General features: G+C 38.9%; 1 protein-coding gene across 1 annotated transcript; it reads left to right on the top strand.

The window, feature by feature from the left end:
- The first annotated feature begins 3,941 nt into the window (after positions 1–3,941).
- Positions 3,942–24,082, top strand: stpg4 (sperm-tail PG-rich repeat containing 4). The gene is made up of 7 exons (XM_033979284.2): positions 3,942–4,010; positions 4,994–5,050; positions 5,615–5,869; positions 7,640–7,704; positions 8,376–8,421; positions 21,918–22,022; positions 23,978–24,082. Exons 1-7 carry the CDS (start codon positions 3,960–3,962, stop codon positions 24,080–24,082), a joined length of 684 nt encoding a protein of 227 aa, XP_033835175.2. The 5' UTR covers positions 3,942–3,959.
- The last annotated feature ends 1,428 nt before the right edge of the window (positions 24,083–25,510 follow it).

The raw sequence follows: 25,510 nt of genomic DNA, 5'->3' as shown, positions 1-25,510 counted from the left end.
GATAGTCATCCTGAGACCCAGAGCAACATAAACAACTTGACCAATCATGTCCAATGTCTTTGTAAATAATAAATCAGCATTACAACTGTTAAAAGCTATATTTGATTTGAACATGTCTAACTCATACCTGGCGACACAGTTAGGTTATGTTTTGGGAATTGCAAGCTTCTATATTATGCAAAAAGCTTTGAGTCACGTTGGAATGTTGTTACCTCATCAAAAACATACCTGGAGTTGTGTTTTGTTTCATTCACACATGTTTGAGTAACCCTGGTTTATTAGTCTGTCTGCATCCCCAAAGCTCAAAATTCTGTTTCATCTTGTGACGTCATGTAGTAGTTTTCAAGTTAACAGCCGCATTTGACATTTTGTTTAGTAGAGGCTGGAAATTCCAAGGCTGAAATCATCCAGATCATTCTAGTAAAAGTGTGTGAAGTTTTAAAACACAGTGCAAAACTTCCTGCATTACCACATGACATCACAAGGAGGAACAGAGTGTTTTCACTTTTAGAGAAGGACTAAATATGCAGGATTTCTGTTGAGCGAAACAAAAACCAACTCTGGGTAACTTTTAGATGAGGAAACATAACTTAGATCAGAAAATTGCATAATTTGGGCCCAAAATGTTGCATACAATTCGTTTAACAGCCAAAGTAATAAAATAATAGCAATTTTTGTAGCGGTTTTAACTACACATATTGACCTAGTTCTGTACAGATTATATTACCTAACAGTCTAATTGCTGCCTTTGCGATCTGCTAATTTATTTTTTCCTCATTTTGATTCAGTTGATTAGTCTGGAGTCACCTTCAGTTCGTCCAGCGAGTCTTCTGAGCCAGTCCTCTCTGTTCTTCCCACAACTGCAGTTCAATCAGCTCACACCCACATGCTGCTGTAATTTCACTTCCCTACTTTAAATAGCCCTTACTGTACTGTAGCCTATATTGCCTTTCGGTTCTATTTATACATTAGTAGGGCAATGGTTCACAAACTGCAACACTTCGGGTCTGGTACTTATCTGTTACTCATCTTTTAGTTTGAAGGTGCACTGTGTAACTTTTCTGGTCCATGGAGATGTTATTGAATAGCCTGGAATGTGGTATGTTAGTATGGTGTTATGTGAGAAGTATGAATGACATCAGAGGTCAGAGGAAGTATTTTTAGCGGAAAAAAAGTGGAGGACACATGCAAGTTTTTCTCATACTCAATATATGGACAGGGCAGGCTTCATGTAAAAGCTCATAACCTGAACCTGAGAGTCATTTTAGGTTATAACCAACTGGATTTGAACTGGCAACCCATGTCTACTTCATATCTGGGGACATAGTTAGAGCATGTTTATGGAATTTAAAATCCAAATCGTACATATGGCTCATTTACAATAACATTATTCCTTACAATACTCTTGGAATGACTTCAGTTCGTAGAGAGAAGTCATAGGAACACTACCCACAGCATTTTTAGGTGTGAATCGATGACACAAGTGGCTCTCTTCTTGTCAAAACCAATTATCACAGAACTAAAAAGAACTCTCACGGCCGCTGGAAGTGTCATGGCAGCCTGCTTATAAAAAACGTGTTAATTACGCAGAATGTGAAGCTACAGACTGCATTCTGTCTTTGGTTTAGTCTTTATCCAAGCCTTGTCCACTTTGTTAAAACACCATTCACCCTTCACCAGACAGCTCCTGTTCTTGTGCTTTTCAATGCTTGCTCATTCATAACACACACACTTTACTCTATGTTTTGTTTTTATTTTAGTTTTTAGCATGGGTGAACACATTTCTTAACTCAATAAAAGAAATATATTTTATTTACAAATCATGATGAATAGACCCAGGACCAAAAACAGTTACAAAACATGTTAACATTTTTGGTGTAATTCAATGTAAGTAAAGCAGTAAGGGTTTTTTTTAGTATAATTGTTAATTATTGTGCAGAATCTCCAGCCAGATCAATAATCTTATGTTTCTTTCTCTAGTAGATAAATTACTTAGGAAATTATTTGACCACATTTTTCACCATAATGCGTTAGAAAATAGACTTAGAACCACTCAACACAAGTGCCTATGACTGCATCATGATGTCTAGATAATACATTCCCATATGCTTGTGGATATCCTGTTTTTTGTCAGTGTAAATATGAATGTCTAACCATGTCTCCAAGCAACTGGTCTGTGCACTCAGCTCCCAGAGAGATTTTCAGTTGAGGTGACGTGCTCAGCTCTAGAGACCTGGGCTAAAAGTGGCAGTGGATAACACACCACTGAGGGAGTTCAGAGGAGAGTAAGGAGGCTTTGGATAGTGACCTCTGAATGGGATATGCAGTATAAACCAAGAGACAATGGAGGTGTATGCTTTGAAATTAAGGATGATGTATTGACAAAATAGTTCTGCCATTTTGACTTTGTTATTTAGTTTACCAGGTCAAAACATTGTCATTTTATACAGTTTGTGATCAAGGTTACTATTTTAATTGGTCATTTTAACTCATATAAATGTTCTTTTTTGCAGTAAAGAGCCAACATTTGGGTTCAGTTCAGGTTCTCATTATAGTGAATCCACTTTAAATGGTAATTAGTCACACTTATATAACACTATCTACTTTCAAGGCACTTAAAGTGCTTTACATCAAGGAACTACTCTCACACTCTCACACTTAACCTGGTGAGACGGGTTCAGTGTCTTGCCCAAGGACACAACAACAGATCCAGTGACCCGCCCACCTTCACTGCAGGATCGCTCATCTAACAATGTTTTGTGTGAGAGGCAGGATTCGAAACACAAATTCTTGAATCTCTACTCTATCTGAACTTCTGTCACCTAACTTCACTCAAAATAGTAATAAAAAATAAAGCTTTTATTATGTATTGCTCTAACCCAGTAAAATAAATTCTCACAATATTTTTGAGTTCCCAAGCATCCAACTGGCCTTTCTCCTGCTGTTGCAATTCACCTTTTTCCGGAGGTTGCTGTGGGTGTCATCCTCATTCAGGTTGTATTAATTTGCATGTGGCTGCAGATTTTCACAGCAAATACGTACTGTACAAACCACAAAGCCATTTTAAAGCCTCCCGGAGAACATAGAATGTTTTACACAAATGTACCTACTTTATATTAGATTGTGGCGGCAAAATTTTTCTCAAATTCTCCTTTGAAATGAATGGGATTCCCTCTTAACCAGAAGTGCCACCACAAAAAAAGTGCGGTTTAATAGCATTTAGAGGGAAAAGTGGGTATGGGTGAGTGAGAGTAGTTTCTTGTTGTCATTTGCCTCGTTAACTAATGGTTCAGACAGTCACAGAGCAGCACTGTGGTTTGGGCGGGGCCAAAGATGAAGAGGCCAAACAAACCAAAGCAAATATGTCAAGTATGACAATGTGAATGGAGGTGCTTATGTCTATTTTAGCATAAATATGGACCACATTATTTTTGAAAAACATACAGAAGGTAAGCACTTTGTGCATGTGTGGCTGAGAAAAATGCCTGTACTTTTCTGTCAACTGGATTTTACCAAAGTTTTCTTGACTTTGACCAATCAGATATTCATCATGACATTCATGACCTTTTTTCTGGAGCAATTTCAGACTGATGAATATTGAGCTCACTTTAGAGTGACACACATCAATCTGGTGTGAGCCAGGCTGATATTGCTCTGCCTTTAAAAATGATAGTAGACTTTAAATGCATTTGGATTGTTTTTCACTTCCCTCTGTATTTCTCATGTTACAGGTGCAACAAAGCTGGAGCTCTCCTCTGTGTCTTACTCAGTCAAGCCGATCTATATTTAGCCCCTCCACCACTGCTGCCGAGGCCTGGGCTTGTTGAAAAATTGATCGATAGCGAGTCGCTGCTATAGAAACAGTGGTTGGTTTAACAGTGGTTCAGGTGACACTGGATCCCACAGCCCAGCGATAACAAGGCACATGGCTACCACAGGGCCCATGGAAAAACATCACAATGTCTAAACAAGAGAGCACTATGTCCAGAGGCGCGAGTGCAGCAGATAAGGTAAGTAACTGTGTGTGGGGCTTCATCAGGACTCTGCTGCAGGATGACACTTAATGGGAAGTGAATCAACACATTCTTGGCATTGTAAAGTCACTTGGACAGCAGGAGTAGTGTGAAAAGACAAGAATGAGCTAAGAATAAGGCAAAAAGTTGCGAGGAGAGAAACACTTTTAGAAACCCAATGTGACAAAATAATAATGTTATTTATACAGCACATTTAATACAACACCAAGGCCAAAAGGGCTTCAAATGCTATAGAAATAAACACTGAAATTATGTTTTCATTTAACATTTATTTAAATGTGTACTTTTCTGGAGAAGGGTCATCACCTGCCTGTCCCATGAAATGCTTCTCATTATGGCATTGAAAAACATGGATTCCCACCGTGAGTGGGATAGTCTCTCAACAGATCTGATCTGCTACTGTCTCCATGGAGATAAATACCTTTCATGCCATATACTGTGGGACATTTTTGAAACAGCTATAACATGTCCATGAGAACAAGCAAAAGCCTCACCATAAAATTTATAGTGCACCTCTAACTACAAAGGAAATCTTATCATTGCCAGTTAATCATTTAGATTACAATTGTATTTGGAAACCAAAGTACAATGATTATGTTTTTTTCTAATGCCTTGTTATCTTTAATCTGTGTACCATGTATGCTTATAGTATGTTCTAGTTGTACTAATATACCAATATAATCTTTAATGTCTTGTGTATGGACTTGTGCTTGTTATGTTGTGAAAATTAGCTTGTATGAGAAGCTCTGGCACATTTACATGCTGGTCACTTGTTAATTAATGTGCACTGTCACATAAACATTAGTTTGCCCTTTTTTTGTGTAATTTACTTGTCACACAGGTGTGAACAATCAGAAAGAGACTACTCTGATTACAGATTACTCACATCAGATGTAATCAGATAAAGACCAGATTTTTAAGGTGCATGTAAACAAAGCCTCTGTCTTCTTTATCTCCAGGCTAACCACAGACTGGATGAGTGTGGCAGAGGGAGCTGGTGGCTGGGGACATTAAAAGTAGGTGTGACTCTGAACTAAAAGCTCTTATCCAGCTCTTTGGCACTGCCTGACCAGCTGGCTCTGATGCAGTGCTCTGTTTGGATGTGGTTATCTAATATCACCTGCAGGGTGGACAGTGCAGACTGATGTGTTATGTATAAATAATGCAGACATAGAGGGGTCATAAGACAATGTGCTTTGGTGCCAATCCAAAGCAGAGTTCATTTAGATAACCAATTTTTAAGAATTTCATGTAAAATTTCATATATTGACACAGCCTTTGTAAGTAAATCACAACAATCATAATTCAACAATCTAGTGTGGAAATAGACTGTTGAATATGGAAAACTTTGCAAGACCAAAATATGTTCTTGTCAGGGTTTAGTAAACTCTCAATCCCCAGATTTTCAAATCAATAAATAATTGCATATGACAAAATGCATATATGTATTAAAAACATTTAAAAATTTATTATTATTATTATTTTGCATATATTTGTCATTTATATGTTTTATGCTACTTTGTCCTCTCACATAGCACAATACACAATTCTGAATTCATACAATGCCCCATGTGTCCCAGGACACCCCTCTGCCCGGCTTGTACCCCATCAGAGACTTCATAGAGGAGAGTGAGCTGAACCCCGTGCAGAGGACCTATGGGTTTAAAGGCGTAGGGAGGAGGGGCCGAATTTTGCATGAGCAGAGAAGAGATCTGCTGCTTCCTGGAGCCTACAACCACGTCGACTTCACACAAGAGGCTTTAAAAGGAAATGCGACGTACTCATTCAAAAACTGCCCCCGACCGGAAAATGTCACCTTAGGCATCAGGGACAAGGTGTGAATACAAAACAAACATGACAAACTATAACATTATCTTAACCCACAGAGACACAAACTGGTGCACTGCGTAACTTTTCTGGTGGAGTGCCTGCTATCTGTTATCTATTTGTTATATTGCAGCCATTTTCTAAAATCATTTAAGTTCATTTTTTCCTCATTAATGTACACACAGCACCCCATATTGACAGAGAAACACAAAATTGTTTAATTTTTTTGCAGAATTATTAAAAAAGAAAAACTGAAATATCACACTAGTCACTAGTCCTCAGAGGTTTATTAGACCTGGGCTGGTTTACTACTGGTTTAGCCCTGATTTAATCCTGGTTAAATCCAGGTTAGTCCAGGTTTAGTTCTGCTTTAATGTGGGTTTAGTCTGGGTTAAGTCCTGGTTTAGTTCTGGTTTACTGCAGCTCTTATAGAGTGTTCTCAGGCTACAGTATTCAGTATCTATCAGGGGTTCATTAGACCTGGTTTAGTCCTGGTTTAATCCTGGTTTAGTCCTGGTTTAGTCCTGGGTTAATCCCAGTTTAATCCTGGTTTTGTCCTGGTTTAGTCCTGGTTTAGTCCTGGTTTAATCCTGGTTTAGTCCTGGTTTAGTCCTGGTTTAATCCCGGTTTAATCCTGGTTTTGTCCTGGTTTAGTCCTGGTTTAGTCCTGGTTTAATCCCCGTTTAATCCTGGTTTTGTCCTGGTTTAGTCATGGTTTAGTCATGGTTTAGTCATGGTATAGTCCTGGTATATTGCAGCTCTTGTAGGGTGTTCTGTCTGCACTAGTCATCAGAGGTTTATTAGACCTGGGCTGGTTTACTACTGGTTTAGTCCTGGTTTAGTCCTGGTTTAATCCCGGTTTAATCCTGGTTTTGTCCTGGTTTTGTCCTGGTTTAGTCCTGGTTTAGTCCTGGTTTAGTCCTGGTTTAATCCCAGTTTAATCCTGGTTTTGTCCTGGTTTAGTCCTGGTTTAATCCCAGTTTTATCCTGGTTTTGTCCTGGTTTAGTCCTGGTTTAGCCCTGGTTTAGTCCTGGTTTAGCCCTGGTTTAGTCCTGGTTTAATCCTGGTTTAGTCCTGGTTTAGTCCTGGTTTAGTCCTGGTTTTGTCCTGGTTTAGTCCTGGTTTAGTCATGGTTTAGTCATGGTTTATTGCAGCTCTTGTAGGGTGTTCTGTCTGCACTAGTCATCAGAGGTTTATTAGACCTGGGCTGGTTTACTACTGGTTTAGTCCTGGTTTAGTCCTGGTTTATTGAAGCCCTAGTATGGTATTCTCTGGTCAGTATCTATTCAAAGTTTCAAAGAAAGTAACATTCGTCAGCCATCACCAAATACATTGATCATGCCTCTGATAGAACTAGTATAATGCATGGTTGCTGCCCACTGCACAAGAAACATCAAAATTATGGAGAAAGCTTCACTGAAAGGGTTGCATAGAGATAATTGCAGAGATCCTTGGCTCTCATCTCAGTAATGGCCTCTCAGAAAAAAAACATATAAAAGACACTTGAAGAATTGCTTTTATAACTGACAAATAACCCTATTATGTCCGAGCTCAAATGCATTTACACGACTCAACAATCAAAGTACAGTTCAAGCGCTTTAATAAAAATAATTAGTTTGATCCAAAATTTATTGTAACTACTACTGTCTGTCACATCATTAAAAAATACAGAACAAGGACATGCTGAGGGATGAAATGTGAATTGTTGCAGAAGAAAAGTTTTGGATACAGTTTACAGTAAATATATTTTGAAACTGTATCTTATTTTATTTTACAGGATCTAAACACTTCTCCTTGCGATTATGATGTTGCAGCCAAACCAGTGGAGAAGGTCCCATGCAAGTAAGCTCTCCACAAATAGTCTTGTTCACTTTTTCACATCCCAGCAAAGTGTAGTCAGTCATCCCCTGCTCCTCTCCGTTCCCCTCTCTATCTTACCCCACCTGAAAACACGATTAATCTGTATATGGTGTCTTAGTTGACCAGGATATTAGCTGATTCATTTCTTTTACATTATGAGGACTTAGAACGGAGAGGTTAGCGAGCGAGTGAGTTAGTTGAAAATTTTGTATTTTTTGGAATTTATACGTAGATAAAGAGAATGCTTCGCACGTCGTATTTTGAAGCCAGGTGCGTTGGAGAGGGCGTGCATAATGCTTGTCAAAATCAAAAATAGAAGACTCCCGCACACTGTCTATCTTGCAAAACGTTTTATTTACAGTGGAGCAGCAACGTTTCGGCAACTAGGCCTTCGTCAGGCATTTTTATTTATACGTAAAAAGGCGGATTGAACTCATAATTCGTGTTGAGTTTAATCTGTCTTTATATAAATGCATTGTTTTATAGTACTTTCTTGTGAGTGCAGTTTGGGTCGGGTACCTAGGGATACTTCATGGTCTTGAGAGCTTTTGCCACGCCCCCCTTTTATCGACTAATTAAGTATTTCTTTAGTCGACTACAACCCTACTGAAAATGCATGGTCCTATCACTGCTTCTCTCTCCTCCCATTTCAGGCATGTGATGTTTCGCTCGACCGTCCAGCGGGTCACCTTTCCTCCTGTAAGTATCTCGTCTCTACCACGACCAACTTATTCAGACCGTTCAGTGTTTCCATTCAAGACAAAAAGACTTGAGCACAATAGACTTTCAATAGGCTTTGGTTACAACCCGTCTGCACTAATTTTACCAAGTCCATGCAGGATCTTGAATTGATGAGATCTTTTTGTAAGACGTCTGTGTAATCCCTCAGTCATCCAGGTCTGATCCATAGTAAAAGCCAAAAGTAAAATCTGTCAGCTGGACAAAAAAAGTTGTAGAAGTAAAACTACTTTTTTGTCCATTTGACAGATTTTACTTTTGGCTTTTACCTTTCTGTAAGATACTATATATATTTTAATAGCATTGTAAGTTTCAGTTTATGTTTGTATAACCCAAAATCATAACAGCAGTTGCCTCGTGGGGCTTAAAGGGTCTGTACCATTTTTTCACCCATGTATTTGAGCAAAATTTGTCTTGCGCCAGTACAGATATATTGTATAAACTGCTCTTGACGTCAAAATTTATCTGCTGCATCTAATTATAAAGCATTATGTCATCTCATAAGAGGGAAGTGCTTATAAACTCATTGTAGTGAATATCTGTTGCAAACCGAAACTAGTTACAGTATGTTTTTCACATTTTTAAGAATCAGACACAAAAATCAGGTACAGTGCCGTGAACAAAACTGTAGATTTATGAAACAGAAAGGGAGACAATTAAACAGTGAAACAGTCATTGGACAAAAACAGACAACAGATTAAGCAACATTCACAGGAAAGAAATTGGGAACTGTTCCAGAGGCTTCTTCTCGGCAGGTGCCCACAAGGTGCAACTACTGTAAATTATAAGTCAAATTTTTATATTCAGATAAGTGAGAGAATGCATGTGTTCTTCTAAATGTTGTCTGAAATGAGAAAAAAACATCAAGCCACTTTCATAATAGCAAAGTGGGTGAAGTGTTTTGCGTAAAGATACAATCCCAGAACTTGGTCCGAGCAGAAATCAACCCTTTGACCTTCAGGTTGGGTGACCACTGCTCTAATCACTGATCCATTGTCACACTTTGGCACTTTGAGGGAGGGGAGAGAGATTTATATGAATTTCTGCAAGGGTAATTGATTGAGAGTCAAGGGTATAACATGCTGTGATGACTGATCATAATAATTACAACACAACATTTATATTGCTTTTTATGACACTCAACGACGCTTCGCAGTTCAGGACAGACCAAAACAGGAATAAGAAGTAAGGTAAAAATAATACCGTTATTTGAAAGTATCAGTCAATAAAGCCATAAATATAGTTTTCCTAGTTGAGTCTATGCTTCATCCTCATTAGAGACACACAGGACTGGATAGTGGTGCATCTACATCTGTTGTATGTATTTTTATGTCTGAAACATGACTCATGATTAGTCACATTTGGACAGGTGAATAATTACTCAAAAAATGTAGCAGAAAATGTATAACTTTTTTCCCCTAATCTATCACATACTTTTATCCTGTTCATTTTTAATTAAAACAACTTTCAAAAGAAGCTTACAGAATATCCCTCAGCATAAAACAACTTCACACTCAAAGGTGCGTCACAGTTCTGGGGTCTCATTTATAAAGTGTGCGTACGTGACTTTCCACATTAAGTTTATGATCTATAAAAAGATAACTTAATCTGGAAATGGACACTCAAGTCCAAAAAGTCTGAACTTAGGGCACCAAAGCTTTCAGAGATGAGTCAATGTATGCACAGAGAGAAGAGAGGTGAGCAAATATGAGAAAGTTTGTGGAAATTTGTGTTTAGTCCCCACGTACACTTTACACAAATCCAAGAAGAAACATTAGGTAAAAGTAATGTTTAGCTATTCAAAAGCATCAGTCCAGTAATAAAACCATAAGTACAATCTTCCTGGTTGTATTTATTCCTCATCCTTATTAGAGACACACAGGACTGGACATAGCGGTACATCTACATCTGTTGTATGTATTTTTATGCCTGAAACATGACTCATGATTAGTCACATTTGGACGCGGTGAGTGGCTACTACATTTCCCCGGTGCTCTGCTGGTGTTACCTAATGCAGAGGAGCAGAACCTGAAGCATGAGCAGAGGGAGAAAGCGATCCCGTCTGCTCACAGTTATGGTTATGGCTCTGCAGTCGGCTCTGGTTCAAGTTGCAGCAGTGCGGCAGGTCATGAATCCACTGTCCATGAGATACTACAGCACTGTAAAACCATATATAGAACTAGGAAGGTCTCAATATAGGGCTAAACAAGAACGGGACTAAAGAGGCAGTAACAGATAACGGACTTGCCATTATATTAGAAATGCCTGTCGATAGGCTAAATATAACCTTTTTTCAATTTGTAGTGAAATTTACTCCTGTTTTTTTATTATTTATTTTATTTCCTAAGTTGCATTTAGTATTTAGTGTTACCATTCAGTTAGAAATACAGCATAGCACCTTGTCTCCTTCATTATAGTTGTTTGAATTCCCTTTGTTTTTCAAAATTATAAATGTGTCGTAACGTCACGTGCAGGTGCGGACCAAGGAGTGCAGACTCGGGGCAGATTTACAGTGTTTATTTACAGAAGTGACACAATATTACAGAAACAAGGGTTGATCTGGTGATGAGCAGGAGGCCAGGTGCGGGCCAGGATCCAGGAGCGGAACGTGGAGTGCAGCGGAGACAACGATGCGGGCAGCACCAGGGCAGGGAGCAGAGTGCAAGCCAGGGTCCAGTGACGTGGAGTGCAGAGATAAGCCAAGACAGTACCAGGGCTGGGAAGCAGGGTTGAAGCAGGGTCGGAGCAGGGACGGTCCAACAAGCAGGATGAAGACACGCATAGGATCTGGCACCGAACAGGATGTTGATACGCAGACAATCTCGCACCAAGTGTCTGGTCCTGGCTCACTTATGCTCTGCAGCAGGTGGAGGTAATTGCGCTGATGCGCTCCAGGTGCGCGCGGGAGGAGCCAGGAACTCCGCCCAGCTCCAGGCTCAGACAGGTGAGGGAGGGGAAAGCACACAGGGAGACAGATAATGCAGGCATCATGACAAAATGTATTATTTGCACATTTCTAATAAAAAAATACATTTTGGCAGGTATCATGTTTTTGGCCATTATTATCTTACTGGTTGCTACTTAAAAAAATAAATATGTTACATAAATTAGTGAGTTAATTATTTGAGCTACATGATTGATTTCTAGACAGCATAACATGCACTGGGGTGGAGAATGAGTAGAGACATTCAGGAAATGGTACTTGATCTCACAGCCGGCAGGTAACATGCCAGGTGTGCTGCAACCTAACCCTTATGCCATTAAATATTAAACAGGTAAAAAGACAAAGCAACCAACAAGCAAAACAAACAAACAAAAACCTCACAGGGCAGTGGGCGGGGACATGAGATAGGTGTAAACTGACATTTTCCAAGCTCTGGTGCCTCGAATGCAGGACAAAGCAGGAATATTCAAATTGAAACATGGATGCATTACTCAAAAACTCTGCAAGATAATGATGAAGAAGAGCCATTATAACATGAACAGAAGCTCATAAGTCAATTTAGCGTAGCAAAATAGCAGTATAATATAACTAGGTCTACTAAATCATGTCATGCCCTAGTAATAGACCATGTAGTGGAGGAAACTATGGTGGGCCAACATAGTCTAAATTAGTAGAGGGGGACACAATTTTCTCAGAATCACATCACTATTTAGATTTGTTCACAATTCGTGTTTTCTTAGTATCTTTAACACAACAAACAAAACAAAAAAAACAAACATCAAGAACATGACAAAAAACAAATATCGCATGGCTAACTTCAGACATATTAGACCATGTCTGTCCATGGAAGCAGCCAGAACATTTATGAATGTTCTTATTTTTTCAACTTTTGCTGGCGACAGGCTGGCGCCTGGTTTTCAAGATTCGGGCTTGGCTTCTGACTGTTTGAAGGACTATAGTGCGATCCACAAGAATACCCTCTCTGCATGACTGTATAATACCTTTCTGTCACTCCATCTTTGGGCAATCAGCTTTTTCGGGCCACTCCAGAGTGGAACATGCTGCCTGACTCCATAAAGTCATGTGTCACAATCAAAGGTTTTAAGACTGAACTAAAAATCACTTAAAGAGCACCTAAAACTTTAACCATTTACCTCTTTAGGTCCTAAGCTCAAATGGTTCTGTATCTGTATGAATGTGTTTGTCTGCGTATGGAAGGTTGTGGTAGTTTCTAATGCATGCATACTTTTTTTTTTTTAACTTGTCACTTGTCTGTGACAAATGTTTGTGGGTTGTTTTTTTCCTCTGCCAGGGGACTACAGATGTGAATTAGCCCAAGGCTAACGCTCATACAACGCATCAAATGGCAACGTTTATGCTCTAATCGTACATGGTACCTTCTAAAATAAATAAATAAATAATGTTAAGAGTCTTTAAGAGGTAAATAAAACTATCTGCTGTTTCTGAAATTTTTCTCTTCACTGTGATTGGTTAAATCCACCTGTCACTCACTCAGAGCAAAAATAAGGCTGACCAATAGGAGAAGTGGGTGGTGGAATGTGTTGTTCTTTTGTCCATAGAGCGGCATTAAACAAAAAAAGCAGGGAATCACAGTGTTTTACCAAAATAGCAGATCGTCATAGGGATAAGATCACAATTAGATTTTTATCTCCAAATTGCCCAGTCCTAGTCTAAAACATGCTGAACAAAAATTGGTAATGCAAATAATACTTTATGCTTGTAGTATTACCATAAACATACAGGAAGTAACTAGCTTATATTTAATCAGTAATCAGTGCTTTTCATCAGTAAAGTGACATTTATACACAAAAACATGTATTAGAGAAAATTATTAAAATATGTATTGCTTGTCTCATCATCGTCTCACTATATATGCGATAAACTACCACGTACCAGTAGCACCTGCCCCTCAGATTGAGAAGCGCTGGTGGTCTTACAGAGTGGACATGTGAGCCGGACTGGCAGCTGCAGACTATTGACGGAGAAGCAAAGGCGCTAAGAAATCCTGGGGGAGTTATTATGGTGTTTTTGTGCCCATCGGCCTGTCAGTGCGGCTCTTACCACACGATTATTGTCAAAGGTTAAGCAGCTAAAAACATGCAGCAGTTTGCAGTCATTGTCCAAGGAGACTGTATGTGATTCCCAAGACAAATTAATGGGACAAATACACTGCCTTGTCTTGTAATACATTAGCACCAGCTGTCCCAGGGTAATTCATATTGATGGGGTGGTGGTATCTTGATGCTTGTGACCTGTATTGGCTTACACAATCTACCACAACTGTATTATTGAGTCTCTGCCCACTTTTAAATTGGACCTGGACACAACATTTTTTTCACTACTTGTCTGACTATATGGAGTTTTAATAGTAATACATTTCTAGTCAGCTTTCTGGTCAAAAACGGCTTAACCAAAGTGTGTGCTACCTTCAGTGGTTTTCACAATTTCTAGTAGTTGGTGATATCACGAAAGACTGCCCTCACTTCTGATTACAAACACCTCACTGCAGGGGCGGAGTCTGAAGTGTGGATACTTTTTAAACCGATCACACTCTTCCTTAAACCCCCTCCTCCCAACCCTCCTCTCCCCTCACTCTCCTCTTCAGTCCTCCAGGTTCTGCCCAGTTTAACAGCTCTGTTTGAAATGTGGTTGTGGGAGCAATTTAGGTGTTTAGCCCCCACTTTAAATCACTCTTAAATATACACCTTTTCAATACTTGCATTGTGATTTGTGTTTGGAGTCTGTCTATTCTATGTTTGTGTACAGGACTTGGCCAGCTTTATAAAGTGCTTTACAAAAAAAGCTGCTATAGTATTTAAAGAAGAAATTTGGTATTTGGTGCTCACTCGTTACACATACAAACATTATTCATTCAATTCTCACTGTTTGGTAGTAAAATTACTTCTGAAGCCACAGCTGTCCTCTAATAGAATGACAGAAGAAAGTTGACTTGACCATAGACGCATTGTAGCTGTTTGTTATTCCGGATTCACTCTCACAAACACACATTCATACACTAACGAACACGGACATGATTGGTAAGATATGAGAAGTGTCTTACCCAAGGGCACAAATGGCCTCTTGGGGACAATTAAAGTTATATTGATTGATTTGTCAGGCAGTACGCGGTGGTCTGAGTTTGAATCAATCAGATGAATTTGGGGTTGGTTAATGAGTCACTGCCACGCCACTACAGCACCTGATATTCTTAGTGTTCTCCAATCCATTATTAACCAGGCCCAAATCTGCTTAGTTTTTGGGATAAGACCAGATTCCGACATTTTCAGAGTGGTACAGCTGTAACCCCCACTTGACCTACTGCCCATGACTTCATGGTCCAAAACTGGGCAAGGTAAGGTTTGGCTCAGCTGCAACTCTTAAGGATATTGTACTACTAAGTTATAAGATATGTGATTAAATACTGCTTTTAGTTACTTACTTACTATTAATTACACCCTATTACCATGCTATTACTTCATATTTTGATTTGTATTGCTTTAACTGACCATGTTTATAGTCATTACAATGATAGGCATCTGTGCTAAAACTAAAATAGAACTTGCCAATACCATTTATACCATTTATACCATTTTGCCAGTGCAGCTTTAGGTATTTAAATTCTGTCTTCATTCTTCTTTATCAATATTCAGTGAGGTGCTATAAAAGGTGTATGAGTCAGAGTATGTCTTCCTCAAAGAATTAATGTGATCACGCAATTAAAATAGAAAGTGCAAGGACATACTGTTCTGAACTTGTCTCAATTCAAGTCATTATTTAGAAAAGCACCTACTGAATCCTACAACTTGTATCCTACCAAAGGATTAACTAGTTTAAATCGACTAAACCGTGAGTGAGTCTTGTGTTTGTTCAAAAGGCAGTAGATTAACTTAACTGTGGTCTATAGCAAAAGTGTTATGTCAGGGACTGTTCACTATATGTGGACAATAATCTTCAAGTATAATCTTTTATGACAAATATAGCAAAATGGAGGGTTTCTGATATTAAACCCACATACCTGATCATTGCTTTATAATACCCATAAGGAAAAGTCACTATGTTAAAAAATATACATAGAGTAATGACATGGAGAACACTATTTTGAATGGCAATGCAATTTAAACAAAAATCCCAAATTATTTCCTGTGAATGTTGCCATCTCAAAATGTGGACTAAAGTGGGACGAGACTTGCAACTAAATCAGACCTAGACCAGGACTAAACCAGGACTGAAACAGAACCAAACCAAGTCTACTTCACCAGGGCTAAACAAGCATCAAACTAGGACCAAACCAGAACAAGTGTGAACACAGCCACACATTTAAAACAACAACAAAAACAGATCCAAATTTGATTTCCTGATTTCATTACATTTTGCCATCCCTGGACTGTGAAGTGTCCCAGATTCATTAAATTTTTTTCATTTTTTTGTTATATGGAGTCCACGTGCCGTTTGGAGAGAACAAAGTGTCCACTGAGGTTCAAGCCTGTTTGAGTTATAATCCTGATATTCTCGAGTGAATGAACATCCGTCTGTGTCTGAGGCAGCCCACACACCTGCTGTCTCCCCTCCCCCCAGAGGAACTGTGAATCCCAATTCAATTACACTTTTGCCCAAGAGGTTTTATAAATATTTAGAGTTTGATGGTTTGATCTCGGCTCTGACTAGTGTTTTCCGTCGTTGTGTCTCTGAGCAATACGTTTTATCCATCTTGTTATTTCATGAAAGGATATGAAGGGAAGGAAGGATTGGGGGAGGGGAAGTTTGTCCTCTGCATTTGACCCATCCTTCAGCTCTGGTGGAACAACCTTTCAGGAGCAGTGAGCAATTGCAGTACAGTGCTCCAGATCTCGTGCTACTCATAGGTTTCAGCTTTCTTTTTAAAGGTGACATTTTGAGGACTTTAGATCATTAAAAATTATTGTAAATTGTTAATTGCTATAGCAACGGCAATTCTTATCACTCTGAAACCCATGAATGGGCTTTGTGAGTATGTTAAAGATGCAGTATGCAATTTTTCTGGTTCGGGGTCTGCCATCTACTTAGTTCCAAGAGACAACTGGAATGTTCCACAGTACGGCATTGAACTTTTTAGTCAACTACATGTTTCTGTTGCTAAAAATACCTTGAAAAACATGCATTATTTGTATAAGTGGGGTTGCCTCTCCACAGAGCTTACCTGTAACTCGGACTTACCTGTAACTTGGACTGGTAGATAAGCATGCGGCGAACCCTCCAGGAGAAAAGTTACATAGTGCATCTTTAAATAACTAGCAATTAGCAATTAAAACTAATACAGACAAAACTTCTAAATGCAGATTTAAAAGACAGATGTTACAGTTTTAATATTATATCTCTTCTATCTTTCACAATAAATCCAGTGCTTATAAAAATACTGCTGTTTCTCATGTTACAGCTGACACTTCTCAAACTTGTGCCCATATCTCACGTCTTACACTGAGCTACATTGAGAAACCAGGCCAGGTGTGTTATTCAAACTCCCCACACTTGGTTATAGTTATTCACAGTTTGAACAATGGCATCCAAAATGGAATAGTGCCGCCACATACACCTGCATTAACACCTCCGCTGGTCGCTCGTATGGGCTTTGGACTGAGCCGTGGATCAAATGGCTGTAACAGTAGCACTGAGGCAGCTGGGATGGGAACAGACGCCCTCCTCGCTCTGCACTGCAAAATGTGAAGATCTAGTCTCTGTTAAAAATACTTCAACGGGCAATAGGTGAACTTCAAAACTGCAGTCAATGGCAAAAATGCTACGCCAATTTTACAGAGGGCATAATACACAATGCCTGTATACTACATGTTGACAATTATCTTATCTAACAGGTGGAATATTTTTGTTGGTCTCAAGTTATGACAAATATAGTAAAGGGGAAGGCATCTGGCATTAAACCTATATACCAAATTTGTACAGTATGTTAAAATATATACATAAAACAACCATGCCCTGTGTGCACTAATTTAATCACAATATATTTTAAGAATTAGCTGGGATGAGACCAGATATCCACCTCTGTCTACACTGCAAAATGTAAATATCTAGTCTCTTATTTTGGTATATTAAGTAGTTTTGATGAGGTAACTGGTTATGTGAGGTAGAGGCTTTAAAATTTTTCTTATCCGAATTTATTTTCTAATACAAAATATGTGTAAAGATTGTTTCAAGGGTGGTCATAAGGACATTGTTTTTGTGATCAAGATGCTTTGGCTCCCATCCAGAGGACATTTTTAATTTGAAGGAAATGCCTTGAAGCTCTGGACTTTATCCTAACCTGAGTTTACTAAGTATATCCCCAAAGGAAGGAGTTTTAGATTGAAACTGACCTGTCATTGTACAAAATGAAACAAACAAAAAATGTAAATGATGATTATAAAATGTGCTTACTTATTTTAACAATTAATAAAATCCTTTCAGTCATATACACAACTATATCTGTTTTGAGTCTGGATTTAGACATTGTCTTTAGGAAGATGTGAGACTGGGAAGGTTTTAGCTGCATGAAACTGAAATGCAGATTCCCCAAGTTTAGTCCTGACTCTGGGCACCAGCAAGAGGCCAGGACTGAACCAGGACTAATCCAGGACTACATCAGGATTAAACCAGGACTACATCAGGATTAATCCAGGACTACATCAGGATTAATTCAGGACTACATCAGGACTAAACCAGGACTACATCAGGATTAAACCAGGACTACATCAGGACTAAACCAGGACTACATCAGGATTAATTCAGGACTACATCAGGACTAAACCAGGATTACATCAGGACTACATCAGGATTAAACCAGGACTACATCAGGATTAAACCAGGACTACATCAGGACTAAACCAGGACTACATCAGGACTAAATCAGGACTACATCAGGACTAAACCAGGATTCCGTCAGGACTAAACCAGGATTCCGTCAGGACTAAACCAGGACTACATCAGGATTAAACCAGGACTACATCAGGACTAAACCAGGATTCCGTCAGGACTAAACCAGGATTCCGTCAGGACTAAACCAGGACTACATCAGGACTAAATCAGGACTACATCAGGACTAAACCAGGATTCCGTCAGGACTAAACCAGGACTACATCAGGATTAAACCAGGACTACATCAGGACTAAACCAGGATTCCGTCAGGACTAAACCAGGACTACATCAGGATTAAACCAGGACTACATCAGGACTAAACCAGGACTACATCAGGACTAAATCAGGACTACATCAGGACTAAACCAGGATTCCGTCAGGACTAAACCAGGACTACATCAGGACTAAACCAGGACTACATCAGGATTAAACCAGGACTACATCAGGATTAAACCTGGGCTAAACCTGGACTACATCAGGACTATAGTAGGTCCCTGAGGTCTTTGGAGTCCCAGATGGTTCATAAGGCACTAACATGAGAGAGATGTACTTTGGTGCTAGACCATGGCAAGACTTTAGATTTGCTTTACTCTATTGGCAATTCATAATTTGGTTTTAAACAAGAACTAACGTATAAAATTAAGTCATCTTTTTTGCAGTGTACAATCTGAGAAAGAGGTTAGTCTATTTCTGTACACGGCACTGTGCTGCTTCTATAGCCTGAATGTGTGTTAGTGGGTAAGGAGAAGTGAAAGGCACTGAGATCAAAAGTGCTCAAGCAGGGGTTCTCAAGCTGTGGTACATGTTTCACTGTTGGTACACAGCACCTTCTACTGGTACATGAGGTTCTCTGCAATTAAAGATTATTCGTCACTTTTATTCACAGTTTTGTCCTCTTTTGTGTGTATTCTGGGTTAGAATTACTGCAGTGATGTACTCATGTTTGGCCCTAGTTTAGAACTGAAATGGCCCTATTATCCATGGGTTTCAGAGTGATAACATATTATGCCAGTTGCCATAGTGATTAACAATTCAAAACAAAACATTATATCTTTTGAATGGGGAAAACGCCACAGACCTGGTATAGATCTGGTGCTCAGAAAACCAAATTCTCTTATAGTATTGAAACATTTTAGACCCGCTGTCGTACATTACAGCTCAAATGACCAACATTGACAGTTTAATTCCAGTTCCAACATTCTTCATTGTGTCCTTGGGCAAGACAATTCACCCTAATCGCCAATGTATGAATGTAGTGTGTGAGTGAAGTATTGGTGGTGGTCAGAGAAGCTGTAGGCCTCCTTCAGTCTACCTCAGGGCAACTGCGGCTAAATAAATCATGCATTGTGTTGTTAGTGTCTTGAGCAAACTACAAGCCATGTATAAGACTATAAGGCCTTATTATTAATGATTAACTAGGGTATAAGAAAATTTATATCATGAGTAGAATAATTAAATTGCTGCTGCATAGCGTTTAAGTAAAATTATAGACTTACACTTTAATTCTATGTTTTGGTTTTGTAACGTTCAGAAAAAGGTCAGCTAAATGAAACATAGTGGATTTTTGTATAAATATGTTTGTGTGAGAATGAGAAGAAGAAACCAAAACTTCTCAATCCTTTGACTAACCTAAAGCATTTTATAACTTTATATAGCTTGCTCATAATGGGACTGGTATCAAATTATTTTCAATCAATTCAGTTTCAAATAAATGACTCTAAGTAGTTATATTTGTGAATATGTTTTCTCTAAATACGAGTTATACCAAAGGTTAGACTGTTTAAATAGAACAGTATTAATAGTAGAAGTAACACATGACTATTGTATTATATTGTATGTATTGTATTATTCTAATACAGTCATGATATGGATTACATGAAAAAACACAACATAAGCTGCCTCTTACAGACATTAAACATATGTCATAGACCTATAGCAGGGACTCCAAATAGCTTTAGCGCTATATATTTCCAATGCATCTTTCACATAGCGGGTTTTAACATTGGGTTCTGTGACCATATGTCCGGAGATGAAAGAATCAATCCCTTTGGTAATGGCACAATGTACATGTGGTGGTATAATCCCTATTGAATGCACCGGTTTGGAATAACAAACACATGAGGTCTAGTGTTTTATTGGAGTGGTTAAAATGGCTGCTTTGATCAATACTGCTGCATGCACAATGAGTCCGATGACTATTTAAAATGCACCAAACAAAAGGAGACTGAAATGTGACTCTGGGCAGAACAAACAAACTGGCTCCTAAGCAACAGCACTGCATGGTAGAAGAGAACTGGAAGTGTTTGCTAAGAGTTTGGGACAATGCTTTTCGATGAGGCAAGGCTCCAGGGATGAATAAGTTATATGACTGCATAAACTGTTTAAATTATTTGAATTCAGATCACTTATTAATTTCTTGTCATTTCTATTGTTAAAACACGTACTTGTACTCAGTGAAGCATAAATAAAAACAGTCCTGACCGCAAAGGGCACCCTACATGAATTAATATGACACCTTTCAAGACATGATACATTGTCCTGTTTGAATGTAAATGTTGGAAGGCTGTGTACTTCAGTCCAAAGAGTAGCAGAGTAGCATATGGGAACAATCTCTCTTCAAAGTAGCCATATGCTAATGGTAAAGAAAACACCGTATCCAGGAAGTCATTAATGCCAAATTGCTGCCACTAAAAGGAACAGAGGTGGGAAGTAACATATAATTTTACTTAAAAATACACAATTTGATCAAAGTAAACCTGTAGGTCTACATCATGTTTTAAATCTGTTTCTCAATTTCTATCCTAATGTGAGCGGTGAGTGTTGATGTAACTTCTCTGGTGGCGATCCATTTCCTGTTTGTCTCCATGGAGAGGGTAATACTTTGCCTGGAATGTTGATGTATGAGTATGGTGATGGTATTAAATATATCCATCCATCCATTTTCTTCCGCTTATCCGGGGCCAGGTCGTGGGGGCAGCAGTCTAAGCAGGGACTCCCAGACTTCCCTCACCCCAGACACGTCCTCCAGCTCCTTTGGTGGGACCCCAAGGCGTTCCCAGGCCAGCCAAGAGACATAGTTCCTAAATTAAATATATCTATCTAGCATTTTATTACTGAGTATCTGTCAAAAAGGCAGATTCCTGGCAAAGTGGTTGGTTTTCTTGCATTACCAAATCATCCTGGGTTCCATATTCTTGTACCCAAAGTAGGAGTCATGAGTTATGACACTTTATTTAATTTTGTTTTCCAATTACACAATAAACTACTCACATGAGCAACATTAAATCGGATTCAATATTTTGACTATGAAATTCGTGTTGTTATTTTGGGGGACGGAAACTTTAAGGAACCCCTGCTGTAACAGTCACAAATATGAATAAACCTCAACAAATTATTTTAAATACATTTGCTCATTTTTAGCGATTTATAGTGAATGACTTTCTCAAATACTTAAACCAATTCACCAGGACAATGAGCAAACAGGAAGCATTGAAAGCGTCCATGGACATGCTAATGACCTAACATGCAAATCGCAGCCCTGCCATAATGAGTTTTGACCTGAGAATCAATGAGCTGTCGATAACAAATCTCTCCTCCGGTCACCCTGCAGAAGGCCGGACCCTCCCCGTGTGAGTACAGCCCAGAGACCAGCCCAGGAACCACCATCACATCCAGCTTCAAATCCACTGTGCCGCGCCTACACTACGTCCACCCGGTGAGTACTACAGATATCACTTTAGCACAACAGATCAATGCAGACTGTGCAGTAATACCATAATGCAGCGTAGAGTGAAACTGAAGCCGGGGTTGTAGTTGGACTATTTGAGAGCAGACAGAGGTGGATTTGTGAACAAAAAGAATGGGATTTGAAATTTTTGTTGTTGTTTTCATGAAAATAAAATGAGAAGAGAAAGTAGATCTAAAATAGAAATAAGATATGTTTTTTTTTCTCTTTTTTTAACAGTGCTCTATGTAACATTTGCAGTATGACTTGACTTATCTAGCTTGCATTTATTTAAATATTTCGTTTTTACTGCTAAAAATACATTGGAAAAAATGCATTCTTTCTGTGTGCGGGGTTGCCTCTCCAGAGATCTATCCGTAACTTAACCTGGTGGCATCAATTGGTTGTCTCCATGGAGTTGGATATGTGACAATAGTTCGCAGTGCACCTTTAAAGCAGAACAAAACACTTAAACTCCACCCAAAACCACATGTTAAATAGAGCTGATAAACTGGGCAGTGCCTGAAGGACTAACGGGGAGAGTGCAGGGGGAGGAGGGGCGGGGTCTGGAGGTAATAGAAACACTGAAATTAGTAACAGGTATCCACACTGCAAACTCCACCTCTGCAGCCAATCAGATGTTGTAATCAGAAACACCTGTCAGTAATCAGGTCAGAGGCGTGTGATGTCATCAACTACCTGAAACTGGCCGTGACCACTGAAACAGGACACACCCAGTTTTTTTTACATTTTTGGCCACAAAGCTACGCCTATACCAAGAACTAGAACTGCAAAAGAATGACTAGAAACAGCAGATAATACTATTCAAAGTCCATATGCACAATTTAGATGCAAATAGAAGCAACATTTACAATTTATTACTGTAAAAATAGGTTGCTGATTTATTTTATCACTAGAACAGTTTTATTATACTACCATACTAGTTTGATTTCTTGCTATACATTGTGTTAATGTACACATGGGAAGGTGTTACATGCTGCTGTTACGCGGATGCAGAGGCTTAGGCTTTGGTTGCTTCAAAGAAATGCAATTAAAACCGTGTGACGTAACCTTCTTAACATGCTCTGCAGACTTAAATATAGATGTATAGGCGTACTATTTGTTTGGTTATAGCATTGTTTAAACCATACAGTCCCTGTCGGTGTTGGTACGCATCAAAATGACATGATAAATATGAGATAAACGTAGTGCCATAAAATATATTATATACAGTATACGTGTTTATTGAATGTACAGTGTAAATCCTAGACTGTATAAAGAAGTGGACTAAGGGAATGTAACGTCATAGCGTCATAGCAAAAAAACGAGCCCAACAGCAGCAGGTTTTCGTTGGAGCCAGAAGTACGCCCATGATCACTTCCTATTTGGAAAGCGGCGGCTAGCAGTTTAGCAATGTCCATTTATATACAGTCTATGGTGTAAAGTGATGAGCTTACAGTCTGGAAGGTTATAAATGCCAATGATGCAAAGAAGACTAGGATAGATATGATGGCCAAACATTGTGGTGGTGGTGAAGAGTAGAAGGTGAGGCTGAGATGAGATGGCTTATGGTTTTACTGACGCTATAGGAACAAAGGCCAAAGCAATAAAGGGGAATTTAAGAATGAATTTGATTTTGTGTCAAATTCATGCCACATATGAGTATAAAATGGGGTTGAGAACTAGTCATCACAATGCAAAAATGTTCTTCTAATGTTTACTTTTTTACATTGCAGTTATGTGCAGCACTTTGCCAACTATCATCTATCATTATAAAATCTAACATACAAATAAAGCAGATTGGATGTTGCTCGATGTTGGTTTTACCTCACAACTATAAGAGCAACTCAACTAGAAGAACAAGACTCAAAGCAACTCTTCAAACCATAAATGTGTAAATCATTGCTCAGAAATTATTGTAAATTGATTTCTCTTTTTTATTTCAGAACACCCCAGGACCAGGAGCCTATGAGCCTTGTTGGAAACTGGGCGACCGTGTGAACACCAACATGGACCCTTCGTTCAGCTTTTTCTTTCGTAACCTGCCGTAGCCTTAGTCCCAAAAACATTTTTTACCACCTCTACATTACACACGCATCATTTACTCCTATTTTATTTCAGGACAAACTACAGAGCAGTTTTACAGCTAAGAGTCTGTAATAGTCCAACTGGATGGACGGCTTGAATAATAAAATTCTCAAGTTGTTATGTTTAATATTATTCTGCTTAAAAATATCTATAAAAGCTCGGGTAGCACTCTTACCTTAGTACTATTGATATTAATAGTAGTGGTAGATATGATGGTAGTAGTAGTACAACTATTACAGTTAACCCAATGGATTGCAGTGTGTCTTTGAAATGGATGTAGTTAAAGGTGCTCTATGTATATGTCCTTTGTTTTCAATGCTCCACAGTATGGCATTTAACATATCAGTTTCCATAGAGGCAGGCTGAAGCGCCACCATGCACAGTTACAGGTCAGATCTGTGGTAAGGTACAGTAAGAATTCATGTTTTGTCAAGGTATTTTTAAGCAATAAAAAAATTTGTACTGAAATAACTACAGCATCTCCTTGAAGACAAGCAAATGGCAAATGGCAGATCACACACTGCAAAAGATACATAGTGCACCTTTATTGATTTGTTGTGCATAATGGCTGTATTCTTGCACACATACCACATAAAAATTAGGACTAAGCCCAAACTAAACCTGGGCTTAACTAGAACTAAACCAAGTCTTCATCAAGATTAAATCAACAAATGTGGCACATGCAATAAAGCTTACGGCATGCACCACTGCTCCACATGTGACAGAGGCTGTTTTAATAAAAAATAAAAATACAGTAATATCTCCAGTTTAAAAGCTGTCTAATAGTGAATGGTTTATCAGTGGTCCCTGGGGTCTCTCGCTACTTAACACAGAGCTTATCTGTCCGTCAGCGGGGCTTCTGGTCTGTCAGCGCCTTAATGCCCGACATTTGCTCTGTTCAAATGGCTTTAGAGGAGCTGACCCGACAACACAAAAATCTTATCTGTAACAAAGAGGCAACAAACTCAGCTACGTGCTCCCGGTGCTAGCTTTTCCCCTCTCACACCCCTACTCTTTCTCTTCCCCCTTTTTCTGTCCCCCCTTTCTCTGTCTCTCTCTCTCTCTCTCTCTCTCTCTCTCTCTGTCTCTGTCTCTCTCTCTCTCTGTCTCTCTCTCTCTCTCTCTGTCTCTGTCTCTCTCTCTCTCTGTCTCTCTCTCTCTGTCTGTCTCTCTCTCCCTGCCTCTGTCTGTCTCTCTCTCGATCTCTCCTCTTTCCCTCCTCATCCCCCCTTTATTGCGTGGTGTTACATATTTGATCATTTAAAGTCATTATTTATGTTAAAGCCACAGTGTGTAACTTTCTAGCCAAAATTAGCCAAAAATATAAACTTTTTTTTTCTCCATTTTGGTTGTGTTTATTGCACTGAAAAATGTATAAAAACATAAGTGAG

This window comes from Periophthalmus magnuspinnatus, chromosome 15 (genome assembly GCF_009829125.3).
Source record: "Periophthalmus magnuspinnatus isolate fPerMag1 chromosome 15, fPerMag1.2.pri, whole genome shotgun sequence".
In the NCBI taxonomy this organism is placed as follows: domain Eukaryota; kingdom Metazoa; phylum Chordata; class Actinopteri; order Gobiiformes; family Gobiidae; genus Periophthalmus; species Periophthalmus magnuspinnatus.
Note: the sequence above shows the minus strand (reverse complement) of the source record. Positions and strands in the feature narration are given on the sequence as shown.